General features: G+C 36.9%; 1 protein-coding gene across 2 annotated transcripts in view; it reads left to right on the top strand.

Annotated features, from left to right (window-relative positions):
- The window catches only part of DOCK10 (dedicator of cytokinesis 10), a 279,468-nt gene that overhangs the window by 135,537 nt on the left and 124,335 nt on the right, over nt 1-19,596 (top strand). For both annotated transcript variants that reach the window (XM_061205474.1, XM_061205466.1), the window contains exon 3: nt 5,245-5,334. In XM_061205474.1, the coding sequence (XP_061061457.1) occupies nt 5,245-5,334 (90 nt within the window). The remainder of the gene's footprint in view (nt 1-5,244; nt 5,335-19,596) is intronic.

The following is a 19,596-nucleotide window of genomic DNA, read 5'->3' as shown; positions in this document are numbered from 1 at the left end:
CAGCCACAGGAAAAGGTACCCTGGCGGCTTGGCTGCGGTGGGTTGGCTCACATCTTAGGCCTGTTGCTCCTCATGGGGCCATATCTGCAGGCCTCACACGGAGCAGGCTTCTTCGCCGTACCTCCTTGGAGAGCGAGCTTAGACCACAGCCTCTGAGTCCTTGCCAAGGGGAGGCCCTGGTGCAATAAGTATATTTCTGCTGTTGGAACAGTGTGTTCTATTAATACTCACATTTTTCCATACGTAAAACGTTTCATCCTTACTGCCATGGAGGAGGTGAGACACATTTTGGAGCCTGGAAAATGAAGCACAGAAAAAAGAAGGGAAGTGACTTGCTCAGTGCTTTGCCTGTCCAAGACTAAAATGTCTTGAAACAGGTCTCCAAAGTTCCCTAATTATATACTTAAATACTATGATGGATGAATCTCCATGCTTGACTTGGCTGGATGATGACTAGGGTCCAGTTATGGGCGACGGCTCGCTATTCGTGCACTTCCCATACAGTTTAACTTCAGCAAAACAAGAAGGACCTTTGCCTTAAAGCACAATGAAAGTATTCATGTGAATTCTCATGTATGTAAAAAACATAAAATCACAATACTCTTCTGAATGGGGTAAAAAATGTTTTTCAAGCAACAAATGTAGTATAAGTGTCTGCTCTACTAGGATAAAAAAACAATATCAGCGTTTTAATTTGAGACATTTGGGTGCAGATTACTTTTAAACACACGCTTACGTTGGAATTGACCACAAAGTGTTAGTTAATAGTCCTTATTGTGAGGCTTGTTGGCTTCTCAAGCTCAGACGGATGGGTTACTCTAAACACCATCATTTTTGTCCTTTTTTTTGAGCAGCTGGGATCCACAATACCGTCAGAGGGAGCTTTGCTCAGCTCCAACATAGGAAAAGCAACTTCTTTTTTAGACTTTGACAGTGGCCTTTGGCCAATTGAGAAATGGCCCCTATGTGCTTGGAATGAAGTCTTCTGTAGTCATTTTAGCCAGCAGAATGGTAGCTGTGACAAAGCCCCAAAGACTACCCACTGCAGAGTAGAAAGAATCAGAAAGTGTCAGGGCTGCCGTGGGGGATGTCTGAATGTCATGGACCTGAAACTACAAACACAGGCCTGCATGCCTCATTTCATAAATAAAAGGACAGTTTTTATTTCCAAATGCCTAATCTCTGGACAATAGGCCCTTATAAGACTCTCCCACCCGACGAGGAGCTCGGCTGTGTTCCAGTGCAATCTCGGATCCGTCTCACGCTACTGAGCTCTACTGATCGTCGACCAGAGGGTTTATTAAAGAGAACAGGAAGTCTGTTGTGGCCAAGGCAATTTGTAGTGGTCTGAAAGCATCTAATTCTCAGAAAAGAAATTATTTGTAACCATGTTAATTCCCTTACTTAACAAATATGACTCTGTATACTTTTTTCTTATTTGATCGATTTATTTTTGCTTCAGCAGAGATACATGAGAGAAATTTAAAATGAGCAAGATGAGGATAGGGGGTTATAAGAGGTACAGACTGTTATGTATAAAATAAATAAGCTACAAGGATGTGTATAGTACAACACAGGGAATATAGCCAGTATTTTGTAGTAACTGTGAATGGAATAGAACCTTTAAAAATTGTGAATCATTATGCTGTACACCTGTAACGTATGTAATATTCTACATCAACTATACTTCAATTAAAAAATGAAAACAAAAGGAATCAAAAATGAGTAGAAGCAATACAGTTCTTAAAGTTGAAATTTTATGGAGGCCTTCTGCTTTTTCACGCAAGTTCTCCAGCATTATGACAAACTATAACTGAGGTTAATAGCATGTTATTATACATGTATTCCTTTTCTTGTATTTGTGTACTCTGTGCAAGGTATTAGATGTGCATGTTGTAAAATATTGTTTCAGATTTATCACGTGGTTACGCGAGGGTGATTCAGCCCCAGCTGCCTTATTTAGCAAAGAATCAACATCATCTCATAACTAGAGGTCATCAGGAATCACACATAACCATTGTACCTATGATTAATTTTTATTACCCCAAATTGAAGGAACTTCCAATCGCATATATTGAATATGAGCATTAGCCTGTGTATTTGGGGCCCTAATCTTTACTCTATGGCATCACAAATCAAGTAGTCATGTAATTATTATTACTGGAAACCTGAGCCCACCTTCCAGAAACCTACCATTTAGGAAAAAAAAAAAAAAAGCTTCTTAAACCAGCTCAGTATTCACTCTACTGAACTATACCACAGAGTACTGATCTTAGTGGGACAATAGGTTTATGGTATAACTAAACAGGAAACTAAACTTTGGGCCCCTTTACTCTCCATCAGACTTAGAGTATTTTAGAGCAGCTATTATTTTTTTAAAGGCAAGAAATCAATAAGAAACTGTGGTGGATAATGAAAAAGAGGAATCTTTTGCTTTTTTATATAAAAATTTTATTATAAAATAATGACTGAAATATAGAAAATTTTTTAAATTGGAAGAAATAAATCCTTAATCTTGCCAGTAGATCAAAATATGTAATGTTCCCTGGCAACGCATCAAGTTACACTGTGTATCTGCAAATTATCTGTCCAAACAGGAAATAAGTTATCCCCAGATAATTGAAATCCAGCAATAATCCCCAAAGCTCAATTTAGGCATGGATTTTCATCTTCTACTCCAACCTTTCAATAGAGTTTATTTACTGTTTATCTTCTAACAGAGTGAATAACATAAAAGATGCAACTAGCAAAAGAAAATTCAAAAGGAATCAAAAATGTAAAATCTAGATAATAATAAATCCTAAATTGGCCCCAACACGCTTCACGTGGGAGGCAATGGTTCCCTTTGCGCGTATCTATACTTGGCTTGAATCGACAGCCTTGTCCTCCGAGCACTTCCAAACTCTCTTCACACAAACTGCAGTCAAATCCTGGGGCAGATGCACTGACCGAGGGGCTCTATATCTGTGTTTCAAGATGAGCATTTATTTTTGCCATATAATGTACCTTGATTATAGTTTTCTCATTATTTTTTGGTCCTCTGATCATTATTTTTGTCCTCTGATCCTGTTAGAGTCACATGACATTCTTCCTGTTTCAGTGTCCAAATCCCATCTTCCCAATATGCACGTACATGCGTGCACGCCCACACACACAGATACACGCACATACCACACCCACTCACACATGCACATATACATGTTCACACATGACAGACACACACTATCAAGTACAGCATACCTTCCTGCGTAATCACACTCACACACCAGGCACACACCACACACACACATTCACACAGACATACTTACACTCTACGTGCAACCACACAAGCTCACACAGACGCACACCACCCACACACCACATGCATACACAGAATGCACATTTACATACTCACACACATTCAACACACTCAACAAGTAAGTACTGAGCACCCAACCAGGCACTGAGGTTATAGCGGTGAACAAAACAGACCAAATTTCTTTCCCACAAGGAGCTTATATCAAGAATGAAGAAAAAAGGGGATTTGAAGAAAATATGAGTCTAGGATTGGAAGAAAAAGAACGATGCTGCCCTTGGTGGCAGAGCTTGCAGCTGCAGCTGTGACCTCAGAAGACTAAATTCTCTGGACCCCTCTCCTTCCCAAAAGTAAGGATGGGTTTTAAGACTCTCATCTGTTTTAATAATTGGTCTAGAAAAAAATGCCCTTCATCTAGAACAGTTCAAATGAACCTTATTTTGTGCTTTAGAAAGGCTGATGAATCATTTGTGGGTTTGGGGATGTACAAAATAAAAGATCCCAACTGTCGGTACCATGTATGTTAACAGACCTATCATCCCAGCATCCTTGTAATCGCCAAGGAGTACAGACTAAAGGAAGCTGGTGGCTGGTAATGGAAAGCTACCATTTTATGGCATCCCATAAGATATATACAGGGGAAACAATCTATGAATTCTGTTTTAAATGTCTTCTATTAAGAGATTCTTTATATTTTTAGTTAATGTATATTCATTTAATAAAGAGTTGTTTGTTTAGCATTGAAGTTGAAAATGTTTTATTTATTTCAGTGAAAATAGAGACACTAAAAACATGACTTATTTTCTTCAAGGTCCAGATTTACTGAATACCCTTTCTTCTCTCCCACCGTAATTGTAGCTACACACACACACACACACACACACACACACACACAGGGCTTCTGAAAGGGGCTAAATTTACCCTGTGGATATTCAAGAGATTATTTACAGTAGGATTAAAATAATGCAGATTTTGTAGGTTTTCTTTTTCATTTCAAATGTATTTTATCAATAGCATTAAGAACAAAAAAGATACCAATATAAATAAACTAGTCAAAATATACAGATGCCCAAATTTTTGTGTTCTGCAGGGAAGGAAACAGCTTAAAATTATGAGCTTCACAGATAAAACAGTAATTGCAATACAGTATTGTAATCCTCCCTTATACACTGGGGATACATTCCAAGATCCCCAGTGGATGCCTGAAACTTCAGATAGTACCAAACTTTATCTATACATACTGTTTTTTCTTATACGCACATACATATGATAAAGTTTAATTTATAAATTAGGCAGAGTAAAAGATTAACAATGATAACTAATAATAAAATAGAACAATTATAACAATATACTGTAATAAAAATGTGAATGTGGTCTCTTTCTCTATCACAATATCTTATTATACTGTACGCACCTTTCTTCCTGTGATGATGTGAGATGATAAATGCCTAGGTGATGAGATGAAGTGAGTTGAACGATGTAGTGACATAGTATTAGGCTACTATATATATTAACTTTCTGACAATACATCAGAAGGAGGGTCATCCTGGATCATGGAGCCCTGAAGATGTCGATGAGATGGCATGGTGGGGACAGACAGATTGTGACGGCTCGAGATATCATCATGCTACTCAGAACAGCACACAATTTCAAACTTATGAATTGTTTATTTCTGGAAGTTTCCACTTAATATTTTTCGACCCTGGTTAACCATGTGTAACTGAAACCATGGAGCAGGGGGGACTAACTGTAATGCCAGTGGTGGTAATCCAAAGAGGTTTGAATCTTCCCTCCTAGAGATTAAATTGGTAAGAACTATGGAAGTTTCTCTGTCTTCTCTTATCCTTAAATGCTAAGATCTCATACACTTCTTTATTTTGCCTTTGGTATAGTGGTCTGCTCAGTGCTTTAAGCTGGAAGGCTTAATTTCCTTTCCTTGTTCCTCTCAGACCGCCACAGTTTCTTGGGACATTCGAACGCTGTACTCAACAGTACCCGAAGATGCAGAGCACAAAGCAGAAAATTTACTGGTGAGAGAGGTAAATGCAATGCTTCCAATCCTTTATTTTATAAAGCTTTGCTTCCCCCCATGTAGTTCTTTTTTTTTTTTAACATCTTTTTTGGAGTATAATTGCTTTACAATGTTGTGTTAGTTTCTGCTGTATAATAAAGTGAATCAGCTATATGTATACATATATCCCCATATCCCCTCCCTCTTGTGTCTCCCTCCCACCCTCCCTGTCCCACCCCTCTAGGTGGTCACAAAGCACCGAGTTGATCTCCCTGTGCTATGCAGCTGCTTCCCACTAGCTATTTATTTTATATTTGATAATGTATATATGTCAATGCTACTCTCTCACTTCGTCCCAGCTTACCCTTCCCCCTCCCCGTGTCTTCAAGTCCATTCTCTACGTCTGCGTCTTTATTCCTTTCCTGGCCCTAGGTTCATGAGAACCATTTTTTTTTTAGGTCCCATATATATGTGTTAGCATACGGTATTTGTTTTTCTCTTTCTGACTTACTTCACTTTGTATGACAGAATCTAGGTCCATCCACCTCACTACAAATAACTCAATTTCGTTTCTTTTTATGGCTGAGTAATACTCCATTGTATATATGTGCCACATCTTCTTTATCCACTCATCTGTCGATGGACACTTAGGTTGCTTCCATGTCCTGGCTCTTGTAAATAGTGCTGCAATGAACATTGTGGTACATGACTCTTTTTGAATTATGGTTTTCTCAGGGTATATGCCCAGTAGTGGGATTGCTGGGTCATATGGTAATTCTAGTTTTAGATTTTAAGGAACCTCCATACTGTTCTCCATAGTGGCTATATTAATTTACATTCCCACCAACAGTGCAAGAGGGTTCCTTTTTCTCCACACCCTCTCCAGCATTTATTATTTGTAGATTTTTTGATGATGGCCATTCTGACCGGTGTGAGGTGATACCTCATTGTAGTTTTGATTTGCATTTCTCTAATGATTAGTGATGTTGAGTATCCTTTCATGTGTTTGTTGGCAATCTGTATATCTTCTTTGGAGAAATGTCTATTTAGGTCTTCTGCCCATTTTTGGATTAGGTTGTTTGTTTTTTTGATATTGAGCTGCATGAGCTGCTTGTATATTTTGGAGATTAATCCTTATTTGAGTATTCTTAACAAAAAGATTTAATTTTATTTTCCTTGTTTAGATTGAGTTGTAGGAAAGGCCATAGTATGTGAGAATTTTGGATAACAGAGTTTCTATTTTGAGAGAGATATTTCTTTCAAGTATTAACTATAGAAATAGTTAATGGGAAAACCATGTGGACAGCTTAAAGGGACTGATAAAAGCCTGTTGGTGTAGCATCTACTTGCATTTAGTTGGTGTAGGAGAGGCCTATAAAACTGCTACTTCTTCTAACCAGACTGCAGGTGGCTTTGGGGCAGGGATTAGGCCCACACTTAACAGCTACTTAGTAGATGTCCATTGAATGAATAAACGAAGTCAGTCCTTCCTTCACAGAACATGCAATGATACCATTTAGCCCAGCACAGGTCAGACTGAAAGTAGTGGGATCTAAATGCAGTCTTTAATCCTGAGAAAGTAGTGTATCCCAATTAGGATTTAAATGAAGCTACATAAAATAGCGAAACCCTTTCTCAGCTCTTAAACATATTTGTACAAGTAGAAGCTAGCCTTATTAGTGTACATACTGATCCTAATCTGATTAATCATACATATTTTATTTTGGACTATTCAATCCAGATCATCTTTGCCATAGATTTGCCTTTGTTTTCCCAATTCTATCATTTCATATTTATTTTCTCAAAGTTCACATTGAATTACACCACCTCCTAAGAAGGTTAAAAAAAGGAAAAAAGTCCAAATTCAGATAACATCAGGATATCTGAGTATACTGTTTTCACATTTACTGATAAAAATGTTACATCAGTACCATAATATTTTGTTTACAGTCGCCTTAGAGGAAGTCTTAATATCTAGTAGGGCATCACTGTTTAAAAAAAGAAAAAAAAAAGAAGAAGAGTTGGTAAATCATTTTCTACACAAGCAAATCAGAATCATTGAGACCAGGTCTGCAAAAGTCCTGCAGGAAATATGTGTTGACTTAGGTAAGATTTGAAATGTTTATGATATTGAATTCCTAACAGGGAATATTTAACTAGGTCTTTTTATGTGTTCTTTACTAAAATATTGCACTTTCTTCATAAAGATCTTTAACTTTGTTGTTAAGTTTATTTCTATGTATTTTATAGTTTTGTTGCAAGCATGAGTAGAGTTTTTAAAACCCATTTCCTTTCCTTACTGTTCATTGCTGATATTTTTTTAAAGCTATTGATTTTCAAATATGGATAACTAGCTTACTAAACTCTCTGATCCTAATTGTTTTTTTTTTAATTTTTAGGTGTGTAGTCACATCATCTGCAAAAAAATTTTATATTTCTTTTTTCTAATAAGTATATTGTTTCTTTGATTTTTATCTTATTTTATTATCTAATAACTCTAAAACAATATTGAATAATAATGCTAACATCAGGCATACTGTCTTATTCTTGATTTGGTGTTTTATGACAGTTTCAAGTACAAAAGAACTGTCTAAGAAGGGTCTTTCTTGGTCTTTATCATGTTTAAGAAGGGCCTTTCTTGGTCTCCACAGTGCTTATAAAGACTGGCTACCCTATGTTGTGAAATTCATATTCAGCCTATTGACATAATAGCCTTTTTCTTGAATTTATCACTGTAATAAAATTAATAGGTTGCTGTCCTATGAATGCATACTTGTGTTTCTGGTATAAACTTTCTTGTTCAAGTTGTACTATTACCTTAATATTTTACTACATCAGAATTGCTAATTTTTTTCAAATTTTTGCATTTATATTCATGAGTGAAATTTGGCTCTAGTTTTCTTTTTTCCTTTGGTATTAGAGGAAAGTTAGCTCTAAAAAATAGAGACATGCTCCATCTATTCCTGTCTTCTGAAATTAAAAAAAATAAGCCAGTGAAATGAAACAGAGTATCTAGAAACAGTTCCAAGTGCATATGGTTACTTAGTAAATGGTAAATATGGCACTTCAAATTCTCTGGGGAAGGGTAGACAATTCAACAAATACCACTTGGCTATCCATTTTGGACAAAAATAAAGTTAGAGTTGTATCTCACAGTACATGTAAAAATTAATTCCAGATGAATTTTTGAAATCTTAATTTTAGAAAAGAAAGTTATAAAAACATAGGAAAACATTTTTTAGTGGAACGTTATGGAAAAATGAACACATTTAACAAAAGTCTTAAATTTTTATGATGAATGGAACCGTAAATCAAGCCAAAAGAAAATACTTAGTGAACTCATTTACAACTCATGTTCTTTTGCCACACCGCCCCACACACATTCCTAATACTCAAAATTCTACAAGTTAATAAGAAAAAGGTAAATAACCCAAGAAAATATGAGCAAAAAGATAGGAGCAGGAAGTTCAAAAAGAGCAGGAGTTCCAGACTAAGTTGGCCAAGAGGTGTACAAAATTGCCCAGCTACAGGGCTTCCCTGGTGGTGCAATGGTTAAGAATCCGCCTGCCAATGCAGGGGACAGGGGTCGAGCGCTGGTCCGGGAAGATCCCACATGCCGTGGAGAAGCTAAGCCCGTGCGCCGCAACTACTGAGCCTGCGCTCTAGAGCCCGCGAGCCACAACTACTGAGCCCACGTGCTGCAACTACTGAAGCCCGCGTGCCACAGCTACTGAAGCTCTCATGCCTAGAGCCCGTGCTCCGCAACAAGAGAAGCCACCGCAATGAGAAGCCCGCGCACTGCAACGCAGAGTAGCCCCCGCTCTCCGCAACTAGAGAACGCCCACACGCAGCAACGAAGACCCAACGCAGCCAAAAATAAATTAATTAATTTAAAAAAAACTCAAAAAAAATTGCCCAGCTACACTTGTAATCATAAAAATACAAATTAAAACAAAAATGACGTATAATATCTGAATGAAGAAAAATTTAAGTTGAATATCATTTAGTGAGAGTAAGAATATAGGGAAATAAACACTATAACACAGTGTTTGTAATTCTCACATGTCTATAGCCCTTTGAGATATTCAAATGTATCTTTTTAAAGTCATACATATAAGTATGCAACATGAATATTAGAAAAACAAACACTAGAACATAAAAATACAATTACAAGCATGAGTATTGCAGCACCAGACAATTTGTAATATCAGTTGATAAGAGTGGGGTTGAATATATTTTGGCACATCTATATTTTATAATAATAACTAACCAATAAAAGTTACGTACATTTAAGTGTATTAACTGGAATGCCCACGATACGCTGTTAAGAGAAGAAAAGTAAGTTGCAGAATACACAGTATATCATTGGAGAGTTAAAAAAAAAATGTGAATATGTAAATATGTTATATAAGCCTAGAAAAAGTATTTAAAAATGCACATTAAACTCATAACATTGGTTGCCTCACAAGTTTGGGATTATAGGAAGGAGGTAGAAGTTGATTTTCAATGTATATATTCTGTATTGTTGTGATGTTACAAATTTCTGTAACTAAAAAGTATTTTGAAAAAGAATTACTTAGAATATATCTAAAAATGCTGCCAGAATTGGAAGCAACTCGAATCTATTTCCTAAAATTGTCTCCAAAAGTTAAAATCCAACTTTATTCTTCAAGTCATTAGGTAGTCACCTTAGAGACTTCATCAGATTCTTTTATTACTATTATTATTATTTTAGTTTGATAATGAAAATATCATATGGAGCGATCAAAATCCCATATGTGTTTTGCTTTATGATTCTATCTGCTGGGCTTCTCTGTCCATCGTAGAAGCCAATTAGGTTCCTCTGACATAATCCATTCTTAATCATTTGTAATATAGTATAATTTGAATAGACTTATAAACATTTCCATGATTTTAGGGACTTTCCTTTCTTGGTCCTTGCACCTCTTTTTGGGTGTATAGAGTATTTGTGTGTTCCAGATTTTCTGCAGTCTCTCTCTTTTAGGCTGTGGAAAATTGCTCTCACACGAACCAGGGCTTCTTAGCTCTCCCTTGTGGGTCTCTAGTACCTGAGGCTTTCGAGGCCTTGGATTTGGTTGCCAGCCTACTTCAGCTTTTTTGCCTCTTAACACTGCTCATTTTATTGCCTGGTAAGCCTTCGGGGTAGGGCCAATCAGCTCAAAGGCCAAATCCCAGGACCTAATCAGAAACCACACCCCAATCTCTGGATCCAACCAAGGTGTCAAGTTTAGCTCCTTTCCCTGGGGAAAGGATGGCCTGAAAACTAGGTCAGTACAACCCTGGAGACTTCTAAGGATATTCTAGGGTTCTTAGAGGCCTTTAGTTTTGTTTGTACTTTCATGAGCTTCTGCACCATGACTTTAAATGGCCAAATCGATCCCTTTATTTCTGTAGTTCTCTAAGAATGTCCACTTCAGCTGAGAACAGGTTGGCCACAAAATATGCCTTTGTCTTGCTATTTCTCCTGGGGAGGAATTTTCACCTTCACCTTTGTTCCTATATTAATTTCCTTTCAACTACTTGCAGGTGGGATTATTCCTCCTTTACTCACTTCCACCCTCTGCTTCTCGATTCTCTTAAGAACTTCTCTAAGGAGAAGTCAGATGGAATGCCTTTTACCTTAGATGCCAGGTAACTGCCAAACTTTTAGATTCCAAATCTCAGGGCAGAGCCTCTGACTTGGCAACATGATGAATCTTCTTACCATGTTTTTCCCAACTGTGTGGATCTAAAGTAGAAAAAAAAAAAGAAAGTGGAGAAAGCCTGGGAAGAAACTCTTTTATTCCCTGCTAATTTTTCTGGATCACTAGCCGTGAAAACCCTGTGGAAATTCCCATAGTTGTACTTGTTTTTAAGGATGGAGATAAAGTGAAACTTGTGCCTTAGGATAGAAAGAAGACAAACATTACATGATGATAATGGAACATGAATAGTTGAGCCTGGAGACAGTAGATAGAAAGAAAGGGGTCACCAGAGAGCTGGGTTAAGACTGAGAAATGACCCCAGAGAATTATGCTGGCAAAAAGTCTTGACCTCAATAGCTAATAGCCGCTGATCTTTATTGACTACTTAACTCTGTACCAGATATGCTTCTCAGCCCTTTGCTTGCAGTAATTACAAACATACGTTTCGTCATTATCATCATCATTACCTTTTAATGATGATGAAACTTTCACAGAAAAATTAAGGAACGTGTCCAGCCTCATACAGCTGGGAATAGACAGGTCCGGCATTCCAACCCCTGCCATCTGGCCCCTGGCCTCTTAAGCATGATGCCGACTGCCCATGTGTGCTTTGCTATAGCTGCCCTCTGGAAGGCACACTTGTCTCAGTCTTCTCCCTAACCACCCCACTGTAGCTTTGTAACCCTGATGCATGTAGTTAGTGGACCACACTTTGAGAAACATTGGCTGGAGTTTTGAAACCAGAGTAAGCCAGCACTGAAATGAATTCATTGATTATTTGTAGGGTTTCGTAGAAACACACGTTTCCCTTACAGTGGCTGCTGCATTGCACTAAGCGATCTTCTTAGTCCGCCCTGTGCTAAATTGCCCTGCGGCTCCCCACAGGGCGGCAAGGACAAATACCCGGGTTGCTAGGCAACGAACTGGCATGAATCTCATTTAAACACATGGAGTTCAATACTAATTTTGAATTCTCCCTCTACACTTTACTTTGACAGCTCTGAGCCTCTTCGGAAAGGCAGTAGGCATTCTTTCCTTTTTAAAATAAGAGTATAGGTGTATTTAATTTCCACTAAAGCACTTCACAGTTATGTTAAACTAACACAAGTCAGAGTTCAGCCACATTCTATATATATATTTTGAACATCCTGTGTTAGAAATATTACTACCTCATCTTACAGCCTACGAAGCAGGTCCTGAACAATTAAATATTTGCTCAAATACATACAGAACCAGAATTAAGGCCCTCATCTCTCTAACCCCATGCCCCATGCTCTTACCAACTTTGCTACCTCTGACCCTTTGAAAAATGCCTTTAAACCATGCACTTAATAGCTTGACCTAATGGGGATATTTCCACTGTTCACAAGGGAATATGTCCTTCATTTTGACAAGCATTTAACCTTTTTGCCTCAATTTCTCCATCTTTAAGTGAGGATATTAATAGTGCCAATGCTGTGTTTCTAAAAATAAATATAGCAATGGTATGAAAACACTTGGAAAATAACAACTGGGGAGGCATGTCTTTATCTGATCCTCATAAATGACTTAAAATCAACATCTATAACCATAAAAAATATGAAGCACTTCTGTGATAAAACAAGCACCACTTCCTCCCACTGGGGGTCAGGGGAGCAATTAAAGGGATCTATGAATAGGGTGCAGACTTCTTAAGCAAAACTTCTGTAGCAAAGTTTTCATTTTAATATACACAAAACACTAACACTAAGCTCTCGGTTTGGTCTCTCTTAACAAAGAAGATGAGAGAGCAGAGAACTGAGAATAATACAGTGGTCCAACAGAGAGCAAGGGTCCAGGGACCACTTCACCTGAATGGCTGAGAGATACTAGGTACTAAGGTAGCAAGTTACTCTGCCAACAAAGCCCTCTGTAATTTCTAGAAACCAACCTGCAGCAGGAGTAGAATAATGAAGAAGTGAGGAGTAAGACATGAATTCAAGAATCCAAGTCTCACTTTGGTCAAGGCACAAGACACTTGAGGACTTAGAGTTGTGGAAACATTAATAGAATGGAAGCAAAATATCTATATATACATCTGTATCTGAATATGTCTGTATACACACACATGCCCAGAATGATTAGGTACTGTCCTCATCCCGAAAGTACTAAGTTACTGAGGCAAGGACAAGTTCACATTTTAAGCAGGGTTTCCAGACCAGAAATAGTTGAATTCTCCAGGAAAAATATAAAATAGATAACTAATAAGGACCTATTGTATAGCACAGGGAACTCTACACAATACTCTGTAATGGCTTATGTGGGAAAAGAATCTAAAAAAGAGTGGATATATGTATATGTACAACTGATTCACTTTGCTGTACACCTGAAAGTAATACATTATTGTACATCAACTATACCCCAATAAAAATTCTAAAACAATAATGAAAACAGGACCCAAGACTGAATAGGGAAAACAAACCAGATTCAGAGAAGACAGGATAAATGTTGTTGAAATCTCTAGGCTTCCATAGAAAGTGCACACTAAAAACCAGGAGAAAAAATGGTTGAGATCAGAGCAGGACACCAATTTCATAGAGGCACAGAGTGTTCTGCAGAAAGCTGCAGGATGTTCACAGGTCTCACACACACACACACACACAGAGATTCTTTAACTAGCTAACATCTATTGAGGCTGCCTTAGAAGGGAATATGGCATGAATGATTTCCCAAGTTTATTTTACCATGGAGAAATTCTATTTCCCCCCAAGTATCTTGAGAAATATATTTCAGAAATGCCGATGTACTGTAAATCTGATGGAAGGAAATCATCAGAAACTAGGGGCACAATACAGCTCAAGTCAAACAGAATCAGCTCTTGGGTGAACTTTGACATGCATTTCATTAAGGCAGATGGTGGGGAAGAGAAAGGGAATATTAAAGCCTCTGAAAGGGCAAATTAATTGTTTCTTTCTTTTTATGGGCACATCCATTCTTAATTCTTATCATTAGTGTCAAAAATGTCTACCTTTTTCCGGAGTAAACCTCTTACAATATTAAGACACAATCCCAGATACACCCACTGATGGGAGTTCTATAGATTTATCTTCATGCAGCAAATTGTAAGTATTAACAAGGTTAATTTCAAAGTTGGAAGTAAATAATAATAATCATAAAGCTCAGAGTAACACCTTTTTCAGCCCTTAAATTTCTCCTCTCAATCCCCTATCCAATTACCAGATTATGTTTTCTCGTGTCCTAGAGGTAAATGCAAATTCAGTGACTTAAACAAGCTGCCCCTTTAGATATACACAGAAACTGCTACTCCCAGTCTAGCTGGGTGGAGTTGATTATCTTTACAAACGGTTGAATTCTTTATATAGAAAGTTCCTCTCTTGCTGATTTATATTGTTACTATGGATCACATACAAAGTGTATGAAATAAAGGGCTTTGCCCACTGTATGAAAGATTGGACTGGGTTTATTATTCACCAACATTTATCACTTACTAAGCTACTGATACCACCTGGATGTAACATAGTCAAGGAGCTCAGCACCAGGTGGGAAATCACAGACCTGTGATCAGAGTTTTGCAAAACAACTAACAAGAACCCTTGGAGTATTACTGTAAGATAGAGAAACAAGGTCAGGTTCACATGTTAGAAAAAAACAACTAAAGGCAGACCAGAGAATGGATTGGTTGGCTTGTGGGCATGAGTAACACTGAAGGGAAGTTGGACAGATAGGAGACTATTTATTTTAATAGCCCAGCTGGGTTAAAGATCTGTGCTAACGTACAGCAGCATGGTGTGGTGACAGTAAAGAGCTGTTAAGGAGACAGAATTGACAGGAGTTGGTGACGGAAAAGAAAGTGAAGGAGAGGACTATATTGGCAATGACTCCCACGTTTCTGGCTTGGGCTATCAGCCAGATAGTTGTGCCAGTAATTTAAGTAAGGTACCCAGAAGAAAGTACCCAGATTGCTCAAGCAGGGATGGATGAAGCAAGTAAGGTAATCTCTCCGGCCGACATGTAGAGAGAGGTATCCAAGAAGAAGATACATACATAGGTCTCAACGTAGAAGGAAGGAGTAGGCGCTGGCTCTGGATTTGAAAGTTGAAGCTTTGAGCCTGGATAGAGCTTGCCCAGGAATGCCACGAGGCAGGTCCCTGAGTGACGCTCCCACGTAAGGGGCTGGCAAAGAGGGCCCAACACAGGAGGTGGAGATGGAGTGGACCGGGAGGTAGGAAGAAATCAAGGAGAGATTGATTTCTCAGAATCAACAAACTGTCAATAGCGAGAGTGAGCCAATGGCGTAAAATGCCAAAATGTGTCAAGATTGGGTATTCAGAGTCATTGGTGGTTCTTTAACAGAGCAGTTTCAGAAGCTTTGATCACAACCCGATTACAGTGGGTTGAACACTGAAGAGATGCAAGATGTGTTATCTTATCAAAGAAGGTGCTAGTATATTGTTGTCCCTTTTCCCTAGAAAGTGCTTTAAGGGTAAAACCAGTAAAACTATTGGAACTCTTCAGGCAGAATAACCTATGCATTCTGAAGTTAAAAATAGCTCAGGAGACTGTTAAATAATGTGCCAAAATATTGCTTAATTTATTAAGAAGCAAAATTTTGTAACTATGAAAAACAATATATGACCAAGTGAGTGTAATATTGAAAATGAATTTCTTCTTCCTCGTCTACCATTTGGACCCAGACAAGTGGCATTCAGTTAATTCGAGAGAAAATTATAAATAGTCAAGGTAGAAGCTGCATCATGTCGAGAAGTAAAAGAGATTTTAAGCAACGTGGGCCCTAGGCATTTCAAAGAAAATGATGAGGAGAGGAAGGCTGGCCATGATTTCAAATGTATTTCATGCTGCCCCATTTTGTTAACTGAATGAAACATATCTAAAAAGAATGAAGTGTATCTTTTCTGAAGAAAACACAGGGAATTTCATTTGTTCTATGGTTGAAATAATTTTATATGCTTTATGTTTAATTTTGGACTGCATGTTGTGTACATTGATAAAGAAACCATTCTTTTAACCAAAATGCCTTTGTACTTTATACAAATTGTTTGAATCTCATATGTAGAATAAGGTGCAGTCCATCTTACCCAGAAATAAGAATGAGTCTCAGTAAATGATTCTGAGGTGGGATTTTTTTTTTTTTCATGTATAAATAAATTAAGTAAAAATGAATGCCGTTTTCTGATTCTGAATCATTGGGCAGCAAGTGAGTGATTCTAATGCATTTGTTAACTTTAGACCAGAGCACGGTAAACATAGTTTTCTTCAATCTAGAAGTAACCCCTCTGCTGTGACATGCACAATTTCAGTTACTGGAAGATATTAGGGAAAATACAACTATAAAAATTTCTCCAAATTAAAAAAAAAAATCTTAATCTTTTCTTAATAAAATTAGTGCAAATAAAAGATTTTTGTTTTTGTTTTGAAGAAGGAGGCTCTTAATTCACTAGTGAAGGTCTTGCTGGAAGTTAAGGGACTCTTCATTTTGTATGTACTTTTTAAAAGTAAATTTATAAGTAAAGCCATATTTATTTTGCAACTTCAAGAACTTAATGGAAAAATGATATCAAAATCTGTTGTCCTGTATATAGTTTAGTCTTAGATGTAATGATATTTTTCTATCATAGAACAAAATGGATCACCCTATTTTTTTTAACACTAAATGTATGACAGTAAAGATAATAAACATACAAATGTTGATTAAGGTAAATTCAAATGCATTTACTCTTTAGTGGCATTAGGATAAAATGTGTATGGTAAACACTGTTGAAAACAATGAAAACAAAGTATTTTTGTGTTTCACATTAACCACCTTGAAGAAATTTATTTTCTAGTCTCTCAAATCCCTAGAATAATAGTCTTGTTTCCAAACATGTAAAACGGTTCCCATTCTAAATTGGCTTCCTCTAATATTCTCCACAATAAAAATCATCCTGCAATGTTTGGTGGTAAGTGAATAAAGACAGAAATATAAGTCGGAGACCCTGGAGTATAAAAATTAAAAAAAAAAAACCCATCATAAGTTTGAACCTAAAATTTCAGTTTCATTGAATTACAGCCCAGATTTTATGACTTACATGAAAAGAACAAGTAGATCATAATATTATCAAGGTTTTTTTTAGTACCATCCATTATTTATGTCCTGACAAAATACTTGTGACATCTAGCTGGGAAATTAGAGTGTAGGTCCCCAGATTGGGCACAGGTGTGATTTATGAAAGTCTAATTTTAAAGTTTGTTCAGTTGCCTTAGTGCAATGCATTTTGAAAAGACAAACCAAATACCTTGATTCACTTTCAATTTAAAATCAACAAAGGTAGCAATTTAGGCTACTCTATAATTCAGACAAAATAGTTTTAAAATGATTTACACTTATGGTTGGCATTTGATGTGACATTCTGTTTTACATGGTACATGCATATTTATATACATAGTAACACTATCTAATATCAAGTAGTATTTTAAAAAACCAGACTCAAAAATCTATTAAATAAGATTGTACCATGATTTCTGAAACTGAATCAGATCTATAGTTACATCATCTATTTTGTCCAAACTCATTTTCATTTCTCTCCCAAGAGTGTAGTATAAGTTTTAAAAGATCATTAACTGTTCAGCTTATTTTTATAGTACAGAAATTAATGATTGCATTTTAAAGGAATATATAATGTGGTCAAGTTAAATTAAAAAATGTTTTCAGTGCCTTTTCCTTTCTTCTAAAATATCGATGTATTTATTGGGTGACCAATGTCCTGATTTGCAGGAAGTTTCATATTCTACCTGTTGGCCTGGCTAATAGCATCTCCTTTCACTTTAAAGTGCCTCAATGTGGACGATAAATTATTCAGCCACTCTTTCAATACATAATTTATCTGAATTCACTTAACTTCGTGATGCTGCATTTTTTAACATTTATAAAATAGCCATAATTACTTCTAAACTTTGTAAAGAATGGCATTAATATGAAAATCACCACCATCATTTTACAAATACAGAATTAATCCCATTGGTGACTAAGGGCCAAAAAGAACACCTTTTGTGGTTGCATAAATATTTCTGGCAAGAAAGTAGTCATATAATTAAATAACCTCTATAGCCAGAAAGAAAAATAATTTTGCATCTAAAAAGCAATCTATTACCTGCTTATTACTCTGTAGCCAGAATCTAATAATCAGCCTTTTTAAGAGATGGACAAACTACATTGCCAAACCTAAATTGCTATTTGAGGTAGGTAACATGATTTGAATTGATTCTGATGATCCTCTAAAGAGGAAGGGAAAAGGGGAAAAATGATATGTTTTGTTTAGAGTATTTTAGGGTACGCTTTATAGTTGCCCAATCTTTTTGAAAGTATTTAGATTTTTAGAACTTTTAAGGTGTCCTGTTTAGTTATTTCTAAAGGAAAAGAAAGAATATAGAAGATTCATTCATTCAACACATATATATTGAGTTTCCACTATCAATAAAACCCCACGCTGGAGTTGATATGCTCCCTGCTCTTTTAAAAGGATGTGCCTACTTATGGGAAAGCTGGAGGGTCACCTCAGTTACTAGAGTTCCCTGTGTGAAGCTGGGACCCTAATGCTTTCAGTTTTCATAGGCAGACAGCATGACAAGGACAGAGTCACACTGTCACTCCAGTGGAATGATACATTTCAAGGCCCCCTCTAGAGATTCTGATTCAGTGAATCCCCCGTGGGACCCAGGAACCTGCATTTTAATTAGCAAGCCCCATGGACACAATACAGTTTGGACAACACTATCCTAATGATTTAAAAGCCTTTGACTAAGTTGAGTTGGCTCAATTTTTTTTTTTGTCTAAACATATAACAGGCAGAGATGGCAAGATAAAGGCTGAACAAGCAAACATAATAAACGAATAAAATGTGAACCGGGGCATTGCTGTTTGGAAAAATTAACCAGCTTAGCAAATGTTTGCTGGATAGTCAGCCTTCATCTTTGAAGCAGACTGTGGCAGTCTCCCTCTCTCAAGGGGATAAGAAGTGGGTAATTTGAAATCAGTGTTGTGAGATAGGTAGTTTTTAGGGGGAAAATGGAGCCAGTGCCTTACTAAAACAAGCAGAGTTGTAGCCTGTGACTTTGAATTTGCAACAGGTCATTTCAGGTTAGTTTTTGGACAAAGAGGAATTGTAGTCATAAGTATAATAGATCTTAATGATCTTCTTAGAGTGAGTGTGTGGGCTGGAACAAAGAATGGAGAATAATTTTCTATGCGTAACATTTCCAAAATGCCTAACTATGTAGGAGAAATGTTTATGTGTCTGTAAAATGCACTGGCTTTCTCAGAATCGGAGAAATCACAGATTTACAAGGATTCTTAAGGGTCACCTAGTCCAACCCTAATCCTCATCTACCTACCACCAGATACAAGAAACCTAACAAATAAATTCAGAGGAATTTGATTAAAACAGAATGCTGTGATCATCAGAGCTAAGATAACTCTCCAAAACTATACTTGAATAAATCAAGAAAAACAAGTTGTTATTATCAACTGTCATGAATGCGATTTATAGATTGAGTCAAACTTGCTGAGAAAACCGATTTTTTAAAAACAAGTATTTGTTAATTACTTACCC

The sequence above is a fragment of the Eubalaena glacialis genome, chromosome 1 (assembly GCF_028564815.1).
Source record: "Eubalaena glacialis isolate mEubGla1 chromosome 1, mEubGla1.1.hap2.+ XY, whole genome shotgun sequence".
Classification (NCBI taxonomy): Eukaryota; Metazoa; Chordata; class Mammalia; order Artiodactyla; family Balaenidae; genus Eubalaena; species Eubalaena glacialis.
This window is presented reverse-complemented; position numbering and strand designations above follow the sequence as displayed.